This window comes from Prionailurus viverrinus, chromosome D4 (assembly GCF_022837055.1).
Source record: "Prionailurus viverrinus isolate Anna chromosome D4, UM_Priviv_1.0, whole genome shotgun sequence".
NCBI classification, from domain to species: Eukaryota; Metazoa; Chordata; class Mammalia; order Carnivora; family Felidae; genus Prionailurus; species Prionailurus viverrinus.
Genome location: NC_062573.1, coordinates 86693448 through 86715204, shown reverse-complemented (window position 1 = coordinate 86715204; position 21757 = coordinate 86693448). Strand labels below are relative to the sequence as shown.

General features: G+C 51.8%; 1 protein-coding gene across 2 annotated transcripts in view; it reads left to right on the top strand.

Moving 5' to 3' along the window:
• Positions 1–21757, top strand: part of FAM120A (family with sequence similarity 120A) — a 96882-nt gene that overhangs the window by 30042 nt on the left and 45083 nt on the right. For both annotated transcript variants that reach the window (XM_047829688.1, XM_047829687.1), the window contains exons 4-7: positions 6576–6704; positions 7236–7332; positions 18982–19079; positions 19305–19585. In XM_047829688.1, the coding sequence (XP_047685644.1) occupies positions 6576–6704; positions 7236–7332; positions 18982–19079; positions 19305–19585 (605 nt within the window). The remainder of the gene's footprint in view (positions 1–6575; positions 6705–7235; positions 7333–18981; positions 19080–19304; positions 19586–21757) is intronic.

The following is a 21757-nucleotide window of genomic DNA, read 5'->3' as shown; positions in this document are numbered from 1 at the left end:
TCTGTTGTAATTTGCATATTTTTACCTTTGCTTCACTTTCAAGTATTTGGATTTCTAACATTTATATTTTCTAAGTATCTTTATAAAAAAATATTTTAAGTCACAAACTATTGTTTACCATAAACTAATGTGCTACAAAGTCAAACGTCCAGCTACATGCACCCGTCTCCCCATCTGGTGTCCACTCTAGACGACATTTTCAAATGTGCTTTATAAATATTTTCTCTGAAGTCAGCTGTGCAGCCCTTTGTGCAGGTGGGGACAGCGGTGGGTGATGAGGTATCCCCTGTGGTGACCTCCTGGGGGCTGCACACCCACACGCTTGTTGCTGTGGGTGCTCCGCGAATGTCTTCTTGTTTCCACGAACATCTGAGATTTCAGTTTCCCATCACTATAAACAAAGACTTCAGTGGTCCCGGATCATCTATTCTGTATGAAGGAAACAGGATAAAGATTACTTTAAAAAAGTTTTTTAATGTTAATTTTTGAGAGAGAGAGAGAAAGAGAGAGAGAGAGAGAGAAAGATGGCGTGAGCAGGGGAGGAGCAGAGAGAGAGGGAGACACAGAATCCGAAGCGGGCTCCAGGCTTCGAGCTGTCAGCATAGAGCCTGATGCGGGGCTCGAACTCACGAACCGTGAGATCGTGACCTGAGCCGAAGTGGGACACTTAACTGACTGTTAAGTGCCCCATGTAAAGATTATTTAACCAACAGGTGAAACTTCACTGTTGGCTCTGTTGCCTGGGCCTGGAATACCGCATATCCTGGGGTTCAACTGCATGTGTGCACGCATCTGTGATGCGGTGTAATTGGCTCTTGACTAGTTCCCAGGGTGTGTGCGGGGGTACATTTTCCTATTAAGAAGCTGGTGTACGTGAACCTGCTCAGCGAAATCGTATATCAGAATGCTGATGCTCGTTTCCTGAAGATGCGGCAAAGATGCACGTGCCGCACCGCTCACGGAGCAACGGGCGTGGGGCGGTGGGAACACATTTGGGCTCTTGTCAGCATGCTGGCGTGAGGTGCAAAGACAAGAGCTGAAGTGAAGAAAAATTCTCAGAATATTCGTTCTCTAAAAAGGAGAAAAAAGTTATCCAACACAAAAATATAATCTGTGGATTTGGGAACACCCATTTTCTTTGTTTTAAAAAGCAAGCAAAAAACGTGAATGGGATTGAAACCTCTGAGGAGCAGGGCAGGATGTGTACAGAAATGGAGCATGGGCCAGTGCCTTGACCTCGTGAGAGAAACGACTGATTGTACAGCTAGCTTCCCCTTGTCTTTGCGGCTGTGACACCACGCGGGATGCCCCGCGTCTACACAAGGTGGCCGAAGCCTTAGCCCACAGCACACTCACCTGCCAGTGTGCTGTCTGTCACCTCTGGAAGGGAGTTGCTGTTTCAGTGGAAACATTTCATTCCATCATGTGAAAGTCAAGGCCCTGTCAAATGATCCTTTCTGGTGGCACATTTCAGAAAGTGTTAGAGGAGGCTTTAGCGTAATCAGCATCCATCTGGGAGAGAGTCTTGGATTTTAGTGGAATCCTTTGCAGCTGTGACATAATGGGTTTAATTTAACATTTGAAATGTCATGTGGTAACTGCATTGTGTCATTTATTATTGTTATTTTTTGATGTTTTATTTATTTTGAGAGAGACCACAAGCGGGGTAGGGCTGACAGAGAGAGGGAGGGAGAGAATCCCAAGCAGGCTCCATTCAATCTCCTGAACTGTGGGGCTCGATCTCACCAACTGCAAAATCATGACCTGAGCCGAAGTCAGGAGTTGGATGCTTAACCGACTGAGCCACCCAGACGCCCCTGCTTTGTGCCTTGAAGTGAATTTGTGGAAAAATGTTTGATTTTTTGAAATGTAACCGAAATGACATGACAGACATACGTAAGTAGTGAGGCACTAGAACATGGCGGCTTAAAGTTGATTCTGTAGTGGGACCCTTGTTATTTCCTTTTTTAGGAATGGGAAGAGATTGTTTTCTTGCGGTGCCAGATGCTAACTCAGGTTGGGGCCCTTGAATAATTAGTACCATAGGGAGGGGAATCGGGGCCCTAAAGAGTCGGAGCCCATTGCTGCCTGTGACGGCCGCTGCTTGCTGCACTGAGAGGCGTGTGGCGAGGGCTTCCGTGGACTTGGTTGTGTCCCTGCACAGTGGGTGTGTTCTGTGCTGACACCACTGGATTCAGAGCAGCCCCAGCAGGGGCACGGGCCTGTGGGCATGTGAACGAGCTGCCTTCCTGAGCGCCTTCCACACCCTCCACCTGTCCTGACCCACGGGAGAGAGCAGCACAGTAGGAAACGGGCCCGTGGGGGAAAGATGGGGCTCCGTGTAGGCGGCCTCGGCTGAGGGAATTTGTGTGGAGGTGACTGCCAGCTCCCACCAAGCAGTGCCCGCTTACCACTGGTTGTCCTGTCTGGAAGCAGGGAGCCGCTCTGGGAGGTCTTTTCTAGCTCCAAATTTTTGTTCCTTTGCTTGCAAAGCAAGTAACTGACAATCACTGAAATTACTACAAAGTGCTGTAAAAAAGTGTATAATCGTGAACGTTTGCTTTTTTAAAAAGTATTTATTTATATTGAGAAGTGGGGGAGGGGCAGAGAGCAAGGGAGACAGAGAATCCCAAGCAGGCTCTGCACAGAGCCCAACGTGGGGCTCCAACTCACAAACTCTGAGATCATGACCTGAAACCAAAATCAAGAGTTGGATGCTTAACCAACAGTCACCCGATTGCACCGATGTTTGCTTTTCATTTATTTATTTTAAAATTATTATTACTTTTAATTTTCTTAATTTTTTTTTTTGAGAGAGAGAGAGAGAGAGAGAGAGAGAGAGAGAGAGAGTGAGTATGAGCAGGGGAGGGGCAGAGAGAAAGGGAGAGAGAAAGAATCCCAAGCAGGTTCCGTGCTGCCAGCACAGAGCCCAGCGTGGGGCTTGAATCCACAAATCATGAGATCATGACCCGAGCCGAAACCAAGAATGCTGTGCTTAACCAACTGAGCCACCCAGGGGCCCCTGCTTTTTAATTAAACAGAATTTGCTTTCTATCCTTGGACACAGAAAGTACACGTTTCCAACTTTAATTTAGGTATACTATTGCATTTTATTTAACTTTTGTCTTTTTTCCTAATGTTAAGCTTTGGGCTAAAGTTAAAGTACAACTGCTGAAAGAAAAGAAAAAAGGAGGGGCGGCTGGGTGGCTCAGTCAGTTAAGCATCCAACTTCGGCTCAGGTCATGATCTCACGGTCTGCTGACAGCTTGGCGCCTGGAGCCTCCTTCGGATTCTATCTCCCACTCTCTCCGCCCCTCCCCCACTTGCGTGCATGCATGCACTCTCTCTTTCTCTCTCTCTCTCTCTCTCTCTCTCTTTCAAAAATAAATAAACATTAAGAGAAAAAACAAAGGAGAAGTGGGACTTTCATTAAAATATTTTGAAGCCCAGGGGCACCTGGGTGGCTCAGTTAAGCATCCGACTTCAGCTCAGGTCATGATCTCGCCATCCGGGAGTTTGAGCCCTATGTCAGGCTCTGTGCTGACAGCTCAGAGCCTGGAGCCTGCCTCCAGTTCTGTGTCTCCCTCTCTCTCTCTGCCCTTCCCCCGCTCACTCTCTGTCTCTCAAAAATGAATAAACATTAAAACAAACTTTTAAAAAATATTTTGAAGCTTGTCGCCAAGGAGCAAACATTTCATTTGTGTGGTTTGAGTGTTAATTTTGATTTAAGATTGACAGTGACATCTTGCTCTAACTCTCCTGTAGTTGCTGCACTGATGGGGGAGCCGCATGCTCTTCTAGAGCATCTTTGGGAAGATTAGCCATGTAAGATGATGGTCAGCAAGTCCTGATGCATTTTTTTACCAGCTGAGCGTCTGCAGAGATCCCTTTGTGCATGTGGCATGTATAGATCTAGAGAGCCGGGAGCCATATTTGGGGTGGCCAGGATCTTCAGGGACTTTTTTCTTTCTCCATTGGGTTGGTTCTCTTAGCACTCAGTTCTCCAGCCTGTGGGAACATGCGATTTCTTCCATATGTGTCATGGCAAGGTTTTTTTCCCTTCGTTTTCTTCTTCTTCTTTTTTAATGTTTTTTTGAGAGAGAGAGAGAGAGAGAGAGAGGGAGAGCAAGCATGCACCAGAGCCAGGGAAGGGCGGAGAGAGGGAAAGAGAGCATTCCAAGCAGGCTCCATGCTGTCAGCTCAGGGCCCGACGTGGGGATTGAACCTACAAACCATGAGACCATGATCTGAGCTGAAATCAAGAATTGGGCACTCAACTGACTGAGCCACCCAGGTGCCCCAACGCAATGGCAAGGATTTTAAGGAAAGTACAAATTAAACATTGTCAAGAGTGTTAGAAGTTTAATGAATGGGATGTTTGCAAATATATCCATATTTAAATGTAGCAGGAACCTTGCTACTAAAAGGAATTCTGTGGTAAATCCTTTTGAGAATTCTATAATCTCTCATTCAATGTTCTGAGGTTATAACAGTTCCGTCTGAGTTTTAGAAATTATTTTGTATGCTCTTTCTTCCCGAATTAAAGCTTCTGGTGTGCACTGAGTCCCCCCTTGTGTGCCCTGAGCTGAGCGCACATCATGCCATCCCCTGGGCCTGGCCGGGGCTGCTGGAGTGAGGGCATCCTGGTTGTGGGGACTTCCTTGCCCCTCAGGCAGCCTTGGGGGCGGGCGCAGACCAGGGATGGTCCACAGGAGCAACAGTGACAGATGGTCCCCTTCACTGAGGCGGGATAGATGGTGTGCACCGAGGAGAGTTGGCCTGTGCTGCCCAAGTGCTCCTCCCCCAAGTGGGGCTAGCCCTTTTCATATTTTGTCCACTTTTGTATCACATTCGTTCTGTTCTCACCGTGTCGTCATTGGTCTGTTCTGTATGTAACATCCTCACACTACAGCCAGCTTGCCATTGTGGTCTGATCGTAGGGTCTCAGGGTGCTGGGTCGCACCTGCTCAGCCATGCCCACGCCGCACAGCTGTCCCTGTTTCCGTGTGCGTTCACCGAGGGGAAGATGTTCCGTGAGGACAGCATGGGGCTTCTGTTCTGACTCTTTTCTCCTGGGCTGCCACCAGCTGGCCCTGCTCCTGCCCCGCCGGGGGACCATACACCCCGCAAGTGGGAGAGCAGACGGGACTTGTGTTCCTCCCAGACTGGCTGGGATGTGCTGTTTCTGGGGTTCGTCCCCGTGGAGCATGTGCGAGCCAGTGGGCTTTCATTTTCATGGGGTGCTGGGTGTCTAGGACTGAGCATGTGATCTATGTGCACAGATGTGTGCGTGGCTCTCTGCAGGCCTCCTGCTGGGATGTGCCTTCACGAGCACTAACGACCGGCACACTGGGGCCTGAGAACGTGACTCGGACGTGGCAACCAGTGCTTCCAGAAAACCTGTTGCTTGTGTAAAATGAGAGTGATTGTTGTGTGTGCATCTTGAAAATTTTCTTGATGACTTAAAAATGAAAATGGTTTTCTGGTGGGTCTTCCATGTCATGTGCTCAGGCTCAGGTTTTCTGATTTTCTTCTTTTGTGTGTATGTGTGTTGTGTCTTAAAACAACTCAGATTTGTTATCTTATGGTGCTGAAGGTCAGAGGTTCACAATCAGTCTCACTGGGCTCAATCAAGGTGTCAGCAGGCCACACTCCTTCTGGACGCTCTGGAAGGGTGTTTCCTGCCTCTTCTAGCATCTGGAGCCACCACACTCCATGGCTCATGGCCCTTCCTCACTTCTTACCTCTGAGGCCAGCTGCCCTGCTTCCCGTGCACCCTAGAGGACTGTGGTGACGCTGGGCTTGCCTGGACAGTCCCACGCTGGTGGGCAGGAGTGGACAGCTCTGGAGGCACAGGGTCTTTAGGGGCCTTTGTGGTCTTTGTGGCTACATTAGGAAATCAAGGTTATTTCATGCTGTCGTTCGAGTTTTTTTTTAATTGCCAGAAACATAGTTAGTACCTGATTCATCTTTATTTCTCAGAGAAGAGCATTACTGTAGTTATAGCTGAAATTGAATGTTTTTTCATAGTTTTTTAGTTTTCACGAAAGAGTCTAAAGCCTTTTTTTTTTATTCTGTTTACTTTTTGTAGAATCTGCTATTCTCGGATAATATAATATTCCAACACTTATTCCGTGTGTCTTTACCAGACATGGCCCTCAGCATTGGCAGTCAGGGACACCGTTTCCCTCCCGTTCAGAGCCGACTTGCCTTTCTGTGGTGCTCTGGCACCTGGGCTGTGATCACCCAGCACTGCCTCCTTTTGGCTGTGCAGGAAGAACGGAAGTGTCCGTAGCCCAGCCTCTCGCGGCATGTTCACTATGGTGGGGCACAGGGTTCTGGGCTCGGAGTTGACGGGAGCCTGGCTGCAGACATGTCGGAGGTAACGCATGGCTGCCAGGCTCCGTGTGGCCTTGCTGGGTGGAAGTGGCTGGCTTGTAGTTAATAGTTCCCGCACCAGTCTTCGGGCCGAGACTCACAGCAGGGTAATGAGGGGCTGTGTAAGGAAGCGCTGCCTGCAGCTTCCGGGCCCTGCACGCGGGATTCGTGTGCTGACCCGTGTGCTTGTTTCCCAGGTCCGGGCTCACCAGCTAGTCCTGCCGCCCTGCGATGTGGTAATCAAGGCTGTGGCCGACTACGTCCGCAACATCCAGGACCCCTCAGACTTGGATGCCGTAGCTAAAGATGTGTTCCAGCATTCTCAGGTATGGGCTTGGGAGGACGCCTGTGAGGTCTGCTGCTCCCAGATTCTTTACCATGATCAGGACCTTTCTCCTAAGAAGACAGACCTGTCACGTGGGCTGAGTAGAAGTGTGGACATGACTTGTCCATCCTCTCGGGCGATGGCCAGGGATTTCTTCCACCTTTTTCTGGAAAGGAATGTGAGTGGGTCAGGGTAAATAGAAGATGTGAGGTTGGTGTGAACTCCCTGCCTCTCTGGAAAGGTGAAACCACTGCCCCATTTGCGGGAGATGGGAAGGAAACCCTCTCCCGGCAGCAGGGGAAGCCCGGGACCCCGCGGGCTGCGTTGCAGACCCGGCTCTCCTGACTGCGTGCCAGGAGTCAGTCTGAGTAGCGTGTGATGTATGGATTTTCCAGGAAGATTTTAACGTTATTCTAATCTGTTAGGAACTTGAAAGCTGCAGGTTATGACACATGTGCTGAATTGTGAAAGTATGTTCGTGCACATGACCAGTGGCATGTGATTTACAAAGGTTTTCCTACGTTTATTTCAGTCTAGAACAGATGACAAAGTTATTCGATTTAAGAGAGCAATTGGATATTACTCAGCGACTAGTAAGCCTATGGCATTTCACCCACCACATTACTTAGGTAAGTAAATCAAAGCCTCTGTGAGGGTTGCTGACATGCAGTCATCGAAGAGATTTAAATGTTGGCCCAGTAGTCTTGGAGGTTTCTTCATGTGAAGTGAGGCATCCACAGTTACAGGGACGCATAGAGCCGAGCCCCCTGGGAAGACTCCGTAGGAGCCCCTGCAAGGATTGAGGAGCAGGAGAAACGGACCTGGGAGTAGGGGTGGGCTGGGGGGTGTCCAGGCGTGCTCTGCGGGGATGCCCTCTGGGCCACTTCAGCAAAGTGGATGGCTGTTTTCTGTTTTGTTGCCTAGGTTTTTTTGTTTTTTTGTGAAAGACCAAATTTGACTCAGATTTGAAATCGGGCAATAAAAATAATTATAAGCCATTTGCCTGAGCCTGCTTGGGAGTAATGCTGTCATGGGAGGCTATGAAGCCGAGTGGACGTGCCGGACTCCTTCCTGAGTCCAATGGCCTTTCTCTGGGCCCAGAGCCATGGAGCTCTGAGAGATTGTGCTGTTTGCCTCCAGTTCCTGGGGTGGTTAGCAAGCTCCACTGTTTACTGGTTTCAAAAGATTAATCCCAGAGTCAGAATGTCCCAGATAATTGTTCTTTATGTGGTACGTTTGTTGGCTTGCTTAGGCATAGCGCTGCAGCAGTGTGCATGGGGGGCCCATAGGTCACAGGTGAGTGCTGGCTGCTGGTGGCAGTCTCTAGGGTGCCGAGTGGCTGAGGAGGGCGGGGTGGCATTGGCTCTTCTGCTGGCCTGTCTGCTGTGACCCACATAGGGCGGGGCTTGTCTTCCTGTGCCTGGGACATTGCAGTTTCTGAGTGTCACTGTCCAAGGCCATCAGCTACCAGCCATTGTGTCTCAGCACCTTGCTTTAACTCTCTGTGCACCGGCTCCTGCCCCTCCCCTAGCAGTGTCGGGTCGGGGGCAGCCAGGGCCCCACCGGCCACCTTTACCCTCCTGCTCCTGTAGGAAGGTATTTGACCGAGTGATTTAATCCAGGAAGAGCTGTTGAACCAGGACAGTGAGAGGACCGTGGTTTGGGGTCACTCTGCTGGACAGAGGGTGACATGGTGGGGCAAGGTCACATGGGGCCGTGGACACCGCTGGGACAGGTGACAGGCAGGGTCTGACGCCAGGGGCGAACATTCTGACCCCACGGCCTCTGGCCTCAGGCTTCCTGGTTACGGAGATGGCTGCCTGGATGCATGTTAACATGGAAAATATACATGACATGCTCTGTGACACTGTCCTCGTTCTCAGGGGGAGGGGGTCTAGAGAAGACAAGGAGCGGTCTGCAGCCACAGAGCTGAGGAGGAGCTCGCAAAAGGGTGTCCTTGCCCCTTGTGTGTCTGCCCTGACGCCTGGTCCTCGTGTGGCATGGTAGTCGAAATGGTCGCTGCGGTGCACCTGGGACTAGAACGTTGATTCAGGAGGGGGAGGCAGGACGGAGAAAAAGGTACTAGTTGGCGCTGGTCTGAGCTGCTAACAGGGTTGGCAGTGTGCAGAAAGACAGGATGGGCTTTAAATTAGCTTTTAAGTTTGTGCTGCTGAAAAACTTGTAGGGTCATATGAAGTGCTTTCATGTTCTTAAGTCATCAGGCAGCACGTGAGGTAAGCATTTTATGGATGAAGGTGACACTCCCGGAATTTAGTTTCACTTCCTCTCAGTAGGTTTTGGAGAGCGGTGGTGGACTGGTGAAGAATTTGAGTGTTTGGGGCGATATTTTCCAGCAGGTCAGTGTGGGCAGTAACCAGCCGTATAAGCCTTCTCTGCAGCGTCTCCTGGTGCTTCTGACTGTGGCAGAGACCTCAGCCACAGGGCAGGGGTTTGGGGCAGCGGAGAGTGTGGGGTGGCAGGAGTGTGGCCTGAAGTGTGTGGTGACTCAGGACAGAAGTCAAGGGAAGACTGGGCAAGGAAGGTGCATTTCAAGTTTCATACACAATTTGGAGCCAGCAGAAACCGAGTCATGCGAAATTGCCTCTGTTGTTTTTTTTCCTGACAAATGTAAAGAAACAGTAATGTGAAGATAGTGCCTTTTGCCTGTTAAGTGCTGTTAGGTTCCCGCTATGGCACTGAGCAGGGAATGGAGAGCCTAGAAGGAGCAACTTGGAACTGGGGAGAGGCTTTCTCTGCAACTCAAGGTAGAACCCAACACATATTTTCCATAAAAATGTTTTTGTAAGCAGTAGACAGATCCGAAATGGTCTTTTTTGACCTTGACCCGTTACATTATTGTCTAGGAAGACACATTCAGAATTTTCAACAACCACTGTTGGAAGCTAACTTTCTCATTCATTAGAACCTGTCTGTATTAATCATTTTAGAAACAGGAATATGTATAGCTTTATAGATCTTTTAAGCATCATGCTAGCCCTTGGAGGCTGTTGGGAGTGAAGATGGGGAGAGTTGGCTCTAACCAGAGCTTTCTCAACCTGGTTGGAATCGAGGTTCTACCCCAGAACTGCGATATCCGGGTCTTCACTGGGCCTCAGGAACCTGTGTCTTCCAAAGGAAAACCTCCCCAAGTCTGGCCCAGGTCAGGTGGACCAGCGCTGGGCAGGGCTGCCGGGTTCAGGCATCTTCTTTTGAGCCCTGGTCCTCTGCAGCATCGAGGAAGCCTCTGCTCTCCACACAGGGGCCGAGGGTGTGGAGTTTACAGGGGGAGATGCACACTCACCTGCCCCGTTGCCCCACGGGGCTGGGAGGCCTGGTTTGCACAGTGTGTGGTCCTTTTCAGGGTGAAAGATGGATCCAGTCCATACTGTCACTGTAGAGTGGGCCCCCAGAAACTATCTGTTCTTAGGTGGGTTTTTAAAATCAGTTACAGGTGAAATTAGTATTTATTTTGTGGGAATTTATTTGTCAGAAACACGGTATTGGGACCGGGGACCTAGAGATGGTTATGTTTTGTGCTTTCCGCCCCAGCACACGGTGCCTGCCACGTCCACCAGAGTCCCCAGTCTGAATGTAGGCGCACGTAAGACATGTCAGAATGGAGTTGGCAGCAGCGTGTGTGGTTCCTGGATGAACCATACTCCTTAGACCCTGGCTGTGCTTCAGAATCATTGCTGGAATTTTTGAAAAAAAAAAAACAAAAAACGACAGAGCTGCTAGAGGCCCACCCACCTCAGGTCTGTGAATGGAGATGTTGTAGGCTCTAGCGATCCTGGTGTGTTTGTTCAGAGCTATGTGAGTGAAACCGAGGCCCAGTAAGTCTGAAGATACATGTGTGTTGTCTTCCTGGCCTCCCCCGTGAAACGTCGATGAGCTCCTGCTGCACATTCTTCAGAACCGCCGAGGTCTGGAGCACCGACAGCACCACGTGCTGGTGAGAAGGCAGCGCGGCAGGAGCGCCCGGTCACAGCTGCCGGGAACGCAGACCGGCCACCGTGGACGACCACGTGATGGTTTCTTGGGAAACTGCTCATCCTCTTACTATAAGGTTCCAGCAGTCACGCTCTTTGGTATTTACCCAGAGGAATTAAAAGCTTATGTCCACACAAAACCCCGCACACGATGTATACAGCAGCTGCACTCACAATGCCATGACTTGGAAGTAGCCAAGGTGTCCTTCAGCAGGTCAACGAGTAAATAAATGGTAGGCCCTCCAGGCAATGGAATGTTCTTCAGTGCAAAAGAAAACGGGTTATCAAGTCATAGAGAGACGTGGGTGAACCTTGATTGCATTCACGAAGTGAAAGAAGCTGATCTGAAAAGGATTCCACCTGTGTGACGTTCTGGAAAAGGCAGAACTGTGGAGACAGTAAAAAGTCCATGGAGGGATGAACAGGGGGATGATAGGATTTTAGGGCAGTGAGACTGTCGTGTGTGACATTGTAGGGGTGGATGCATGTCCGTGTACGTTTGTCCAGCCCATAGAATGAACACGTAGAGGGAACCCTAACGTAAAATGTGGGCTCTAGTCAGTAAGCACGATGTGTCAAAATGGGGTCATCCGCGATGACTGCTGTGTCACACTGACTAGCAAGGTGTATGGTGTGTTTCTTCCCTGAGTTTTCCTTACACTTAAAGCTGCTAAAAAAAGAATGTCTTTTAATTGAGAAAATTCTCCTTGATGCATCCGGCCCATGCCAGCACTTGCCGGGTGCTGGGCAGCGTGGCCGCGCAGGCATGTGGTCCGGGCCCTTCCTTGCACATGAGTGAGATGCGGCTCCCATGGCGTGTGAGCAGGTGGTTCAGACTGAACTGATGCTGATGAAGTCAGGCCCTGTTCTGCTTGTGGAACTAGTGTTTGAGCTGAGGTTTGAAAGTAGAGTAGGAGTTGAGCATGGTGATAATGGGGAGGAAGTCTCTTCCCTCAGGGGAGACGGAGGAGATGCGTGTGCGCCGGCCCTGAGGTGGTGTGCAAGGAGCCCGGGTGGCGGCGAGGGGAGGAGACGGCAGGGGCAGGGGTGCAGTTGGGTCCCAGCATGGCCCAGGCTTTAGACTTACCGTAGGGGCCGTGAAAGAGGGAACGGGTTGTTACAAGTTGCTTCGTAACTGTCACACACCCGTGTGTGTGGGTGCAGTCAAAACCAACTTCAGGGGAATGTTCCCGACAGCCCCTCCCCATCTCCCCATCAGGTTCCCTGCCCACCAGCTCTCCTAATTTTGTATCAGTGGTTCCCTTTGCTTTATGTGTGTACCCCGAGTGCTAAGTGGAGACGTGGAAGAAGGCAGGCTTCCCTGGGGGGCTCCGTGGATGGAGTGGCCCGGGTCAGGGAGCACAGGTGGAGCCAGGAGTAAGGTCGGCTCGTAGGAGATGGGAGCAGTGTGGCAGGAACTTGTGTGGTCGGAGGTGAGGAGGAGGCTCCCGGGGCTCCCCCAGGTGTGTGTGGCCCTCAGCAAGGTGCAGGGAATCGGAGGAGAAACCGGCTGCTACCACCCTGAGGGGCGTGGAAGAGGGTGGGGTAGGCGGCGGGAGCGGCCCACCCCCCAGGCCTAGTGAAGGGTAGGGCTCGGAATGGGAGCGGATCGAGCGGGCTTGCACTGTCAGAAGTGGGGGTCTCGTGGCACCTGGTGCACGCGTGGGGGCTGCGGCAGGGAAGTCGGGGATCTCAGAGGGCTTCGCAAGTCACCGGCCCCAGAGCCTACAGGCCAGGGGAGCCTGCCGGAGCAGGACTGTGCCGGCCTGTCAGAGGCGGTCTCCTGGGGCTGTGCCGGGACGGGAGCTGCCACCAGGAAGCCGAGACCTCTGGGTGCCCACGTCCTTGCTGGCCGCCTTCCAGCAGACCGGCCGCAGGCTGTTGATGGCCGGTGATGGGTCTGCAGGAGAGCATACCTGCCTGCTGTCTCACCTGGGAGGAGGGGGACTTGCTGTTGGCGTCTGGGGGCCGGGGCTCGAGAAGGTGCGTGTGCAAATGTGAGGGAGACGAGGGCTGGTCGGTGACGTCATCAAACTGTCCCATCAAGTGGCGCTGGGCTTTCTGTGTTAACAGTCTCTTTGTAAATACAGCTCTACCTCCACACAACATACCTCCCAACACGTCGGGGCAGGGTCAGCAGATGTCACCCCAGAAACGGAGACACTGTGAGTAAAAGGATGTGGTCCCCACAGGACTTCAGCTGATAAGACAGGTCCGTCTCTAGGAAAACAGGGTCGCCCAGGCATGACCACACAGATGCAACGGTCACGCGACCTGCTGGGAGCAGAGAGTGATGGCATCTTCACCTGCGCCAGTGGAGCGAGTGTGAGTGAGGAGCCCACGCTGCCCCGTTCTGCCCTGTCCGATGCCACCTTGGCTGGCCTGCCACTGGGCTCACCCCTGGGCCTCGGGGCCATGCGGACGGCCCTACACGCTATACACGACCTGCCTGCTGCCAGTTGGCGGTGCGTGGCTCAGGCCCATTGCCCCAATCACCATATGGAGGTCTGCCTTGGTCCCGCGGGGCAGGTGCTGCGCCGTCCTGGCTGCTGCCTGTGCGTGTCCCCTGGAGCACTTCCAGCGTTGTGCTATCGTAACGATCACTTTTTAGCATCCCCAGATGTTCCACACTGTACTGTTGATCTACTTTACTAGTAAGTTTTTGAAATTTGGCATTTAAAAAAAATTTACGTGATAGTCATATAGTTCTTACTAAAGCCACCATTTCTGTGGTTTTTGCTTAAGCTTTTTTGTTACGGAAAGACTTTAAATGTGACAGTAATACAGAGGGCAGCGTCATGAGCAGCTGTGTGCCCACTGAACGGCTTGAACAGATGATAAAGTTTGTTTCACATCTTTCTTTATTTTTTTTTTTTTAAATTTTTTTTTTTTAGCATTTATTTATTTTTGAGACAGAGAGAGACAGAGCATGAACGGGGGAGGGGCAGAGAGAGAGGGAGACACAGAATCGGAAGCAGGCTCCAGGCTCTGAGCCATCAGCCCAGAGCCCGACGCGGGGCTCGAACTCACGGTCCGTGAGATCGTGACCTGAGCTGAAGTCGGATGCTCAACCGACTGAGCCACCCAGGCGCCCCTCACATCTTTCTTTAAAGAAATACATTATTAGGCTTTTCTGGAAGTCACATCTATCTACCTCAAGCAGGTTTTTATATTTTCCTGCCTCATACATATGGAGTAACAAATGGTGGTGTTAATCTGTGATTAAATGCCGTATTGTACGTGTCATTCTGCCCTTGCTGTTTTTGGCGGTGTGTCCATGTTCATCTCTTTCTGTTTTTATCTTTTAAAAGCCGATGTGCATGGTATTAACGTCAAGCCCCCAGGGGTCTGACAGCGTATTCTGCCGCAGAGAACCGTGGTGTCTCGTGTGGAACAGAAGGTCTGCTTACTCTTCCTCCCTTTCGAGTCTTGAGCATCGTCCTCAGACTCACAGTCTTTTCCCAGGACCTTTCATTCAGATTTTTGTGAGTTTATTTTAGTCCATGTGCTATGAAGTGATACAGGCCATCTGGTCTCATGTCTTTTTGAAAGGTCATTTTTTAAAAAAACCTGAAAACCAGTCATTTTTTAGGAACAGAAACCGCATCTGCCTTTAGCAGCCACTCGGCAAGGTGTCTTTGGGAGGTGGACCCGCTCTCCGTGGGGTCTCCTGGTGGCTTTTCAGGGTGCGGTGACAGGAGGGCACGGCCTGTCCAGTCCCCAGTGGACAGAGACTGGCTTGTTCTGTCGGGCTCACACAGCCACGTGGATGGTGTGCCTTCCTGCCCCTGTCTCCATCGGCCCACATGCACGGCGTTCTTTGCTGCGGGGCGCTGCCATTCCCACTCAGAGGGAGAGGGTCAGGGGCTAGACAGATTTGGATATGACTCAGGACACGTCCATCACTCGTGAGACCCCTGCTCTTAAAGACTCGGGCACCGTGTGAGCTTTGGCAGTGCTGCACCCCGTGAGGTCCACGTGTGCTGCCCAGACTCGGCAGTGGTGGAGGTGCTGGGTGAGCACCCCGCTGGCTCCTGGCCCTGGGAGCTCTGTGCCCACAGTGCCGTGGTCAGGAAGGCAGCCCTCATCCTGGGGAACCGCTCGCGTTCCTGGAGTTTGGGGCTCCTGCTGGCCCGAGTGGCTTCCCCGGGGTCCCTGGTTCTTTCGGGTGCCCGCTTGCTTTTATTAGCAGAGCTGTGTGGAGCCTGCTTCTCTCCGGGTGACAGCCGCTGGCTCCTCTCGGGAAGGCCTTGCCTGGTGTCAGCTGCCCCAGCCGCCCTGAGCTCTGGGAGCTGGTGCTTCTGGAAACTGACAGCGTTCAGCCCCTCCCGCCTCTGCCTTCATGCCGGTCTTTGGCCCGTGGGGCCTGCCTTCCAGAGGTTACTCATCTGGAAGAGGATGGAAATAAGTTACACAAAATTCTCCTTCATGTGGCTTTATGTCTTAACTTCTGTAGAATATCACTATTGAGTAAATACATCCCTTTGAATACAGTTAATGGCGTTGGGAAATTTGACTTTTTTTGTAGGTCTTGAAACCTAGTATTGGTGATAGGGAACATATTGACTTACTCCTTGAATCTGAATTTTCAAATCTGTGTTTTTTATGCCACACCTGAAAATCGTGCATCGCGCTCATCGGCATTAGAGAATTTAAAAATTCGTTACTTTGTCACTCTTGTTGGTTTTGGCTAGCGTGGCTTCTCTGTGGTAACGTGCCTGGTGGTCAAGTCCGTGCTGGCTGGCTGGGCTAGCTGGTTCCCGGCAGAGCCTCCCGGTCGACACCGTTCCTTCCAAGATGTGTGTGGTCTTTAGAGGCCGCTGGGGGGCGGGGGGGGGGGGGGGGTTGCTGGCAGCATGTCATCCCGGGTGGCTCCGCTGTCCGGCCGCCGTGTGTGTTTTCCTCATCGTTCGCAAAGAAGTCTCTAAACATTGTTTTCATCATGAGAACATTTTTCATACGGCGACTAAATGCCTTTTTCACGTGCCTCTCTCAGTCTGTGTAGTCTGCTAACAACAGCTTCTCTTGATAGAGCGTCTGTGACAGGAGAACAAGGACCCCCATGTGTAGCCGGGGTCGGTCCTGAGAGGCGTCCTTGTCACGCAGCAGAGTGCTCCGCTTAGTGGTGCGAGGGCATTGAGAACCAGAACTGGTGCACAGGGAGGCATGCCGCGCGCAGAGGCAGGCCTGGCTTATCGGGCAGTTCTCCAGCCTTCAGAGAAGTGTAGACAGGTTAATTCACTTATTAGACTGGGTTCTGAGAGATTAGTAGCTCACTTTGCAGGTTCTCAAAGGTTTATTGGAAGTCAGTGACTTCAGTATGATTTTAGAAAATGTTCTTTCTTTGGAAATCTTTGTTCTTAAGTTATGGTTTGTTTTTAGGGAAAGTCTGTGCTTTTCAGGAAGTTTGTAGCGCATGATGGTCAAAATTTTAGGGAAACAAAAGGGTCCCCTTCCCTTGAATGCTGCTGTGTATTGGCATGGCCGATGTTCCGTGTGCTTTCTCAGAAGTTTCGTGGAGCAGGTCAGCCACAGGAGGCAGTAAATTGCACTTCTCACAGTAAGTTGGGGTGTAGTGTTAGAGCTTGAATGGAGTTTATAGTGTTCTTTGCAACCGAATTTGGCCACAATTCAGAATCACCTGAGAAGGGACTTAACCAGTTACAGCATCGTGAGTCTCAGACTTTGAGGCTCTAATCTCCTGGGTCGGAACTGTTTGATCAGAAGTGTCTCCTCGTATGTTTGCATGTGCATATGTGTATGTGGGGTGAATATGTGTGTATGTGAGGTGAACACACATGTGCATGTGTGTGTATTTGGGGTGAGTGCGTGTACATGTCTGTGCAGCGAATGTGTGTGTGTGTGCATGCATGTGGGATGTGTGTATGGGCGAGGGTGCATGTATTTGTGATGAACACGTGCATGTATGTAGGGTGAGTGTGTATACGTGTATGGTGAATGTGCGTATGTATATGCACGTGTGGTGGACGTGTGTGTGAGTGCATGCACATGTATATAGGGTAAGGGCATTTGTGTGTGGTGAATGTGAGCGTGTGCATATGCGTGTATGTGAAGTGAGTGAATGTGCATGTGTTTGCATTGAACGTGTGTGTGTATGTGGGGAGCGTGAGTGTATGTGTGGTGAATGTGTGTGCCTGTGCATAAGTGTGTGTGTGGCAAAAATGTGTGCACGTGCACATGTATATGTGGTGAGCATGCGTGTGTGGGGAGTGTGCTCTGTGGTGAATGTGTGTGTGCGTGTGTGGTGAGTGTGTGTGTGGTGTTGGTGTGCATGCATATTGAGTGTACTGTGGTGAGTGTGTGGAGTGTGTGTGGTGAGTGTGCTATATGTGTGGTAAGTGTGAGTGCAGGTGCATGTTTTGGTGAGTGTGCTGTGTGGTGGGTGTGGGCGCATGTGGTGAATGTGTGTTTGGTGAGTGAGTGCATGGGAGTGTGAGTGTGGTTGTGTGCGTGTGGTGAGTGCATGTGTGTGAGTGTGCTGTGTGGTTAGTGTGTGTGGTGAATGCAAGTGCATGTGTATGATGAGTGTGCTATGTGTGATGGGTGTGGTGAATGTGTGTGTGGTGTCAGTGCATGTGTGGGGAGTTTGTGAGTGGTGACCATGCATGTTGTGTGTGTGTGTGTGTGTGTGGTGAGTGTGCTGTGTATGTGAGTGCGTATGTGTGGCGTGTGAGTGTGCATGGTGAGTGCATGTGTGGTGAGTACATGTGTGTGGCAAGTGTGTGTGTGGTGTGTGTGTGTGTGTGTGTGTGTGTGTGTGTGTGGCAAGTGTGCGTGTGTGGTGAGTGTGTGAGTGATGTGCACATGTGCCAGCACCATCACTCTCAGCTAGTTGCCCTGCAGTTGTGGAAGTGACATCTCGAGCTTCCCTCCCAGCAGGCCGTGGGCTAGGCACTCGGAGGTGGGCCCTCGCATTGGACCGTGGCCTCTGGGTGCGTGGGTACTGTGGTGGGGAGAAGTTAGTCACCATCCGGTGCTGCCTGGACCGGATGGCTCTGGGAGCTCCGGTTAGGCACTGGGGGGAGTTCAGAGAATGGGAGGGAGGGTTTGGGTTTAGGGATGCTCGTTCGTTCTTATATTTATTTAAATGTGTCTCGGAGAGTTGGCGGGGCGGGGGGGGGGGGCAGGGAGAGGTGGGGTTTGTGGGCTGCTGGTTTTCCTGGTGTTGCCCAGATTCTGAAGTCGGAGGAACGCTCTACCTGGTAAAGGATGTTGGCGTCCAGGGGTCTCTAGGCTTGGTTTTGTTGGGTTTCCAAACAAAGCTTAAGGAGGAGATGGTGTAGCCTCAGGGCCCCGTGTCTGCTGTCTGTCCCCACTGTTTGGGCTGTGGGGACACTCAGGGCTCAGGTGCCTGAGGCCTGACTTCATAGGCACCCCATCCCTGGCTTGTGCGGGGGAGCAGAGCCTTGAAGGGTGTCCTTCTCATTTTTATTACATTGCTAAGTAGTTTATGGTATTTGGAAGTGTTCTGATGCTGAGGCCACGGGCCCCGTCAACACACATTGGTCACCACGTGTCATGCTGGCCGATGGTGCCCTCTCAGACTCCGGGAGACCGAGGTCGTGGGCATGCAGGTGTGCGGGCCCGCGGGCCCAGCTGATCATCCTGCCTCCCGTCTGCTGTGGGGCCTGGTCCTGCGTGTGTCCACAGCCATGTCTCCGCACGCTTGTTCTCGGGGCTGTGCTGGCACGGTCAGCACGAGGGGTGGCAGAGTGAGTGCGGCGTCCGTAGGACAGGTGTATAAAGTCACGTTCTGAGAGCACAGATCCCAAGTTCGGTCCATGATGTACGTGAAGCGTGCGGCCTGGTTGTGGTTTTGCCTAATGGCCGCAAACTAAGTATAGAGGCAGCACCTGCCACATTTCACCGTTTGTATCAAGAAGCTTGTCAATAGCCGAAAACTGAATTTTAGTCTCAATAGGAAGATTCCATTGCCTCACAGACGTGAGGGGAAGGGTCTGTCCCCACTGTGTCCCTTCGGAGCCTGTAGTCTTAGGGCTTTGAGAAGCCGGCAAGGGGCGGAGGGAGGGTGGTCCGGATGCCTGCAAGTTAAAATCCTAGCTTCAGTCTGTAACGTTGATCACCATAAAATTAACTGTGTTTTAATGTTAAACATGAATTTCCAAAGGTGTTTGGGTAGTGGGATCAGTGTGGTGTTATCCCCTGAGGAGGGACAGGGCAGATGGGGACATGTGCTTGCCACTCTGGTGTCCTGAGCTCGTGCTCTGCTAACAGCTGCGTCGTTTTCTTTCCTTGTCGACGGAACAGCCAGACCAAATCCGTTCGGAATGCCTGGGATAGTGCCACCGTATGTCCCCCCCCAGATGCTCAACATTCCGCAGACCTCTCTGCAAGCAAAGCCTGTGGTGAGTCCTCCCCCCACCCCCCACTTCCTGCTCCCAACCTGCCTGCCTTGGGGGCTGCTGCCCTTGGAAGCTGCACAGACATCCGATTTTCGCGAAAACTAAGATCATTTCTGAAGCTGTCAAGCTGCTCTGTGGAGCAAGTGCCAGTGTTCGTTGAATTAAAGCTTAGCCAAGACCAGGCAGTGCTGACCGGAGTGCGCGCGTGACCTCTGCCCTCTCTTTCAGGCCCCGCAGGTGCCCAGCCCAGGTGCCTCGGGCCAGGGTCCACACCCGTACAGCCTCGCTGAGCCCGCCCTCGCGTTGGAAACGAGTGGGAAGAGTCTGACCGAGCACAGCACCTACAGCAACATTCCTCACGAAGGAAAGCATACCCCGCTGTATGAACGGTCGTCCCCGATCCACCCAGCTCCAGGCGGCAGCCCCAACCACGTGGATTCAGCCTACTTTCCAGGGTCTTCTACGTCATCGTCTTCCGACAACGATGAAGGCAGTGGAGCGGCTGCAAAGTGAGTGGGTTGTGGAGTAGCTGTGGCTTCCCCGGGGTCGGTTGGCCGTGTCAGGCGCATCAGGCAACCTGGGCTCTGGGGCGGTCGAGAGCTGAGCACGGAGGCGTGGGGGTGTTATTTGTTGCAGGAAGGCGATGTCACTGTGCACGGGTTGGGCTTCTTGGACATGGGCGAGGGGCAGTCAGACGCTTCCTTGAGGCTTCACAGGCTGGAAGTCTGTGCTCGTCGGCCGCGGCCTCGGGCCACTCCTCTGCTGCAGTGGAGGTTTAGGAAAATTGGTTCGTGTGACCCCTTAGACGTGGTGAAGTTATCTGGTAAAGTGCTGCTGACTCTTCCTGTCACCTGGCCTGGGGGACCCCAGTCTCACCCCCGAGAAGCATTTTAAGTTAGACGCTGGTGGCTTCTAGTCTTCGCTTCTGGATTGAGGGGACCTTGAATGTCCTTCCCTCCTGAATTGAATCCAGCAATTCAGATCTCAGCTCAGCAGCTCGTAGACGATTCCTTAAATCATGCTGTTCACCTGACTGGAACCAGAGAAAGCTGCAGTCATTGTTGGAGTCATTGCTGGAGGGGTGTTTTTTTTTTTTTTTCTTGAGTTTATTTTTGAGAGAGAGAGAGTGAGAATGAGAGCAAGTGGGGGAAGGGGCAGAGAGAGAGGGAGATAGAGCATCTCTAGCAGGCTCTGCACTGTCACCACAGAGTCACATGTGGGGCTCAATCCCACAACTCTGGGATCATGACCTGAGCTGAAATCGGGAGTTAGATGTTAAACTGGCTGAGCCACCCAGGCTCCCCAGTAGAGAGGAGTGTTTTAAATGTGTGTCCCCGAGTAAATGAATTTTTAAATACGTAACTTGTTAGAGTCTGATCAAGAAAGTTTTCAGTGCACTATCTTCCTTCTCTTCTTAAAAACTCTTGAGTTTTAAGAAACCTGACTCACAAACAAGGAAGAAAAGGGGAAAGGAAAGGAAAGGAAAGGAAGGCCTTTCTTATTTCTTCATCTCCTCTTCTTCACTGCACTCTGGCTCATGGCTGGACATCCAGGGCCCCTTGGCCCTCCATCCATGGAGATGGTTTCTCGTCTTCTGCAAATTCGCACTAGGCATGAAGGCTGAGGCTAGACGTCCCCTCTCTTGTTCTTTCCTCCATCTGTAGAGTGGATGCAAGTGTCCCCTGACCTCAGGCAGGAGTTACCGAGGGCTTTGCTGCCATGCAGGGGCCGTGTGCTCCGTGGAGCAGTGGTGCATAAGTCCATGCGGTTCTGAAATCCCGACGTGAAGTATTAAGCTGGACTTTGCATTCATTTTTCCCAGTTAACTTTCTGGAAAGGGCGTATAGTGGAGACTGAGTGTGACTGGGCCGGGGCCTGGGATCGTGTGTGTGGAAATGAGAACAGCTGGTCGAGTCTCAGAAGCCCTTCCGCACTGAAATTCTAAGGCACTGAGTTCTCTGTTAATAACTGGTACAGATTTGGTCTAGTGAGAGACATGCTTTCTAGATGGCTGGGAGCAAGGCCCAAAGCAGGAGGGTGTGTGCCTGGGCCACCTGCGGGGTCCCCCACAAGTGTGCCCAGCCGCCTCATGGGACTGGGAGATGAGGGGGATACTTGCTGGAGGGCCCTCAGCTCTACCCTGACTGTGTCACTTGTCTGGCCCTGCCCTGTGCTTTCACGGTGCTCTTTGGGGGAGCTGCTAGAAGGGGGCTTCGTGTGTGGGGCAAGCATCCTCAGCCTCAAATGCAGACATTGGGAGGCCTTGTCGGCCTGTCACACTTTAGTTTTCTTGAATCTGCTTCGCCTCCCCGTTTATCGTGATCAGCAGACATGTTAAAACAGAGAGGAGGAGGGAGGGAGAGGAGGGGGATGGCAGTTGTGCCCGAGGCTTTGGGGCCAGACGCCAGGCAGAGCAGGACCTGGGTCAGCCCTCACAAACGTCCCTGGCCCGCATTCCTGGTCTCCAGCGTGAGCTCTCCAGCCTGAGCGTGTTGTGTGTTGTGTGCACTGGCCACGAGCACAATAGGGTGTCTCTATTCTGGCTCAAAATCTTGGTAGGAGTGGGAGGTCATGACTTGCTTTGGTTTGGACTTGAATTGGGACCTCTGGACTTGGATCTGTTGTTGGGATGGTCTTCAGGGAAGGAAGTACATTAAGCCAAGGGACACTGAGCACTTGTA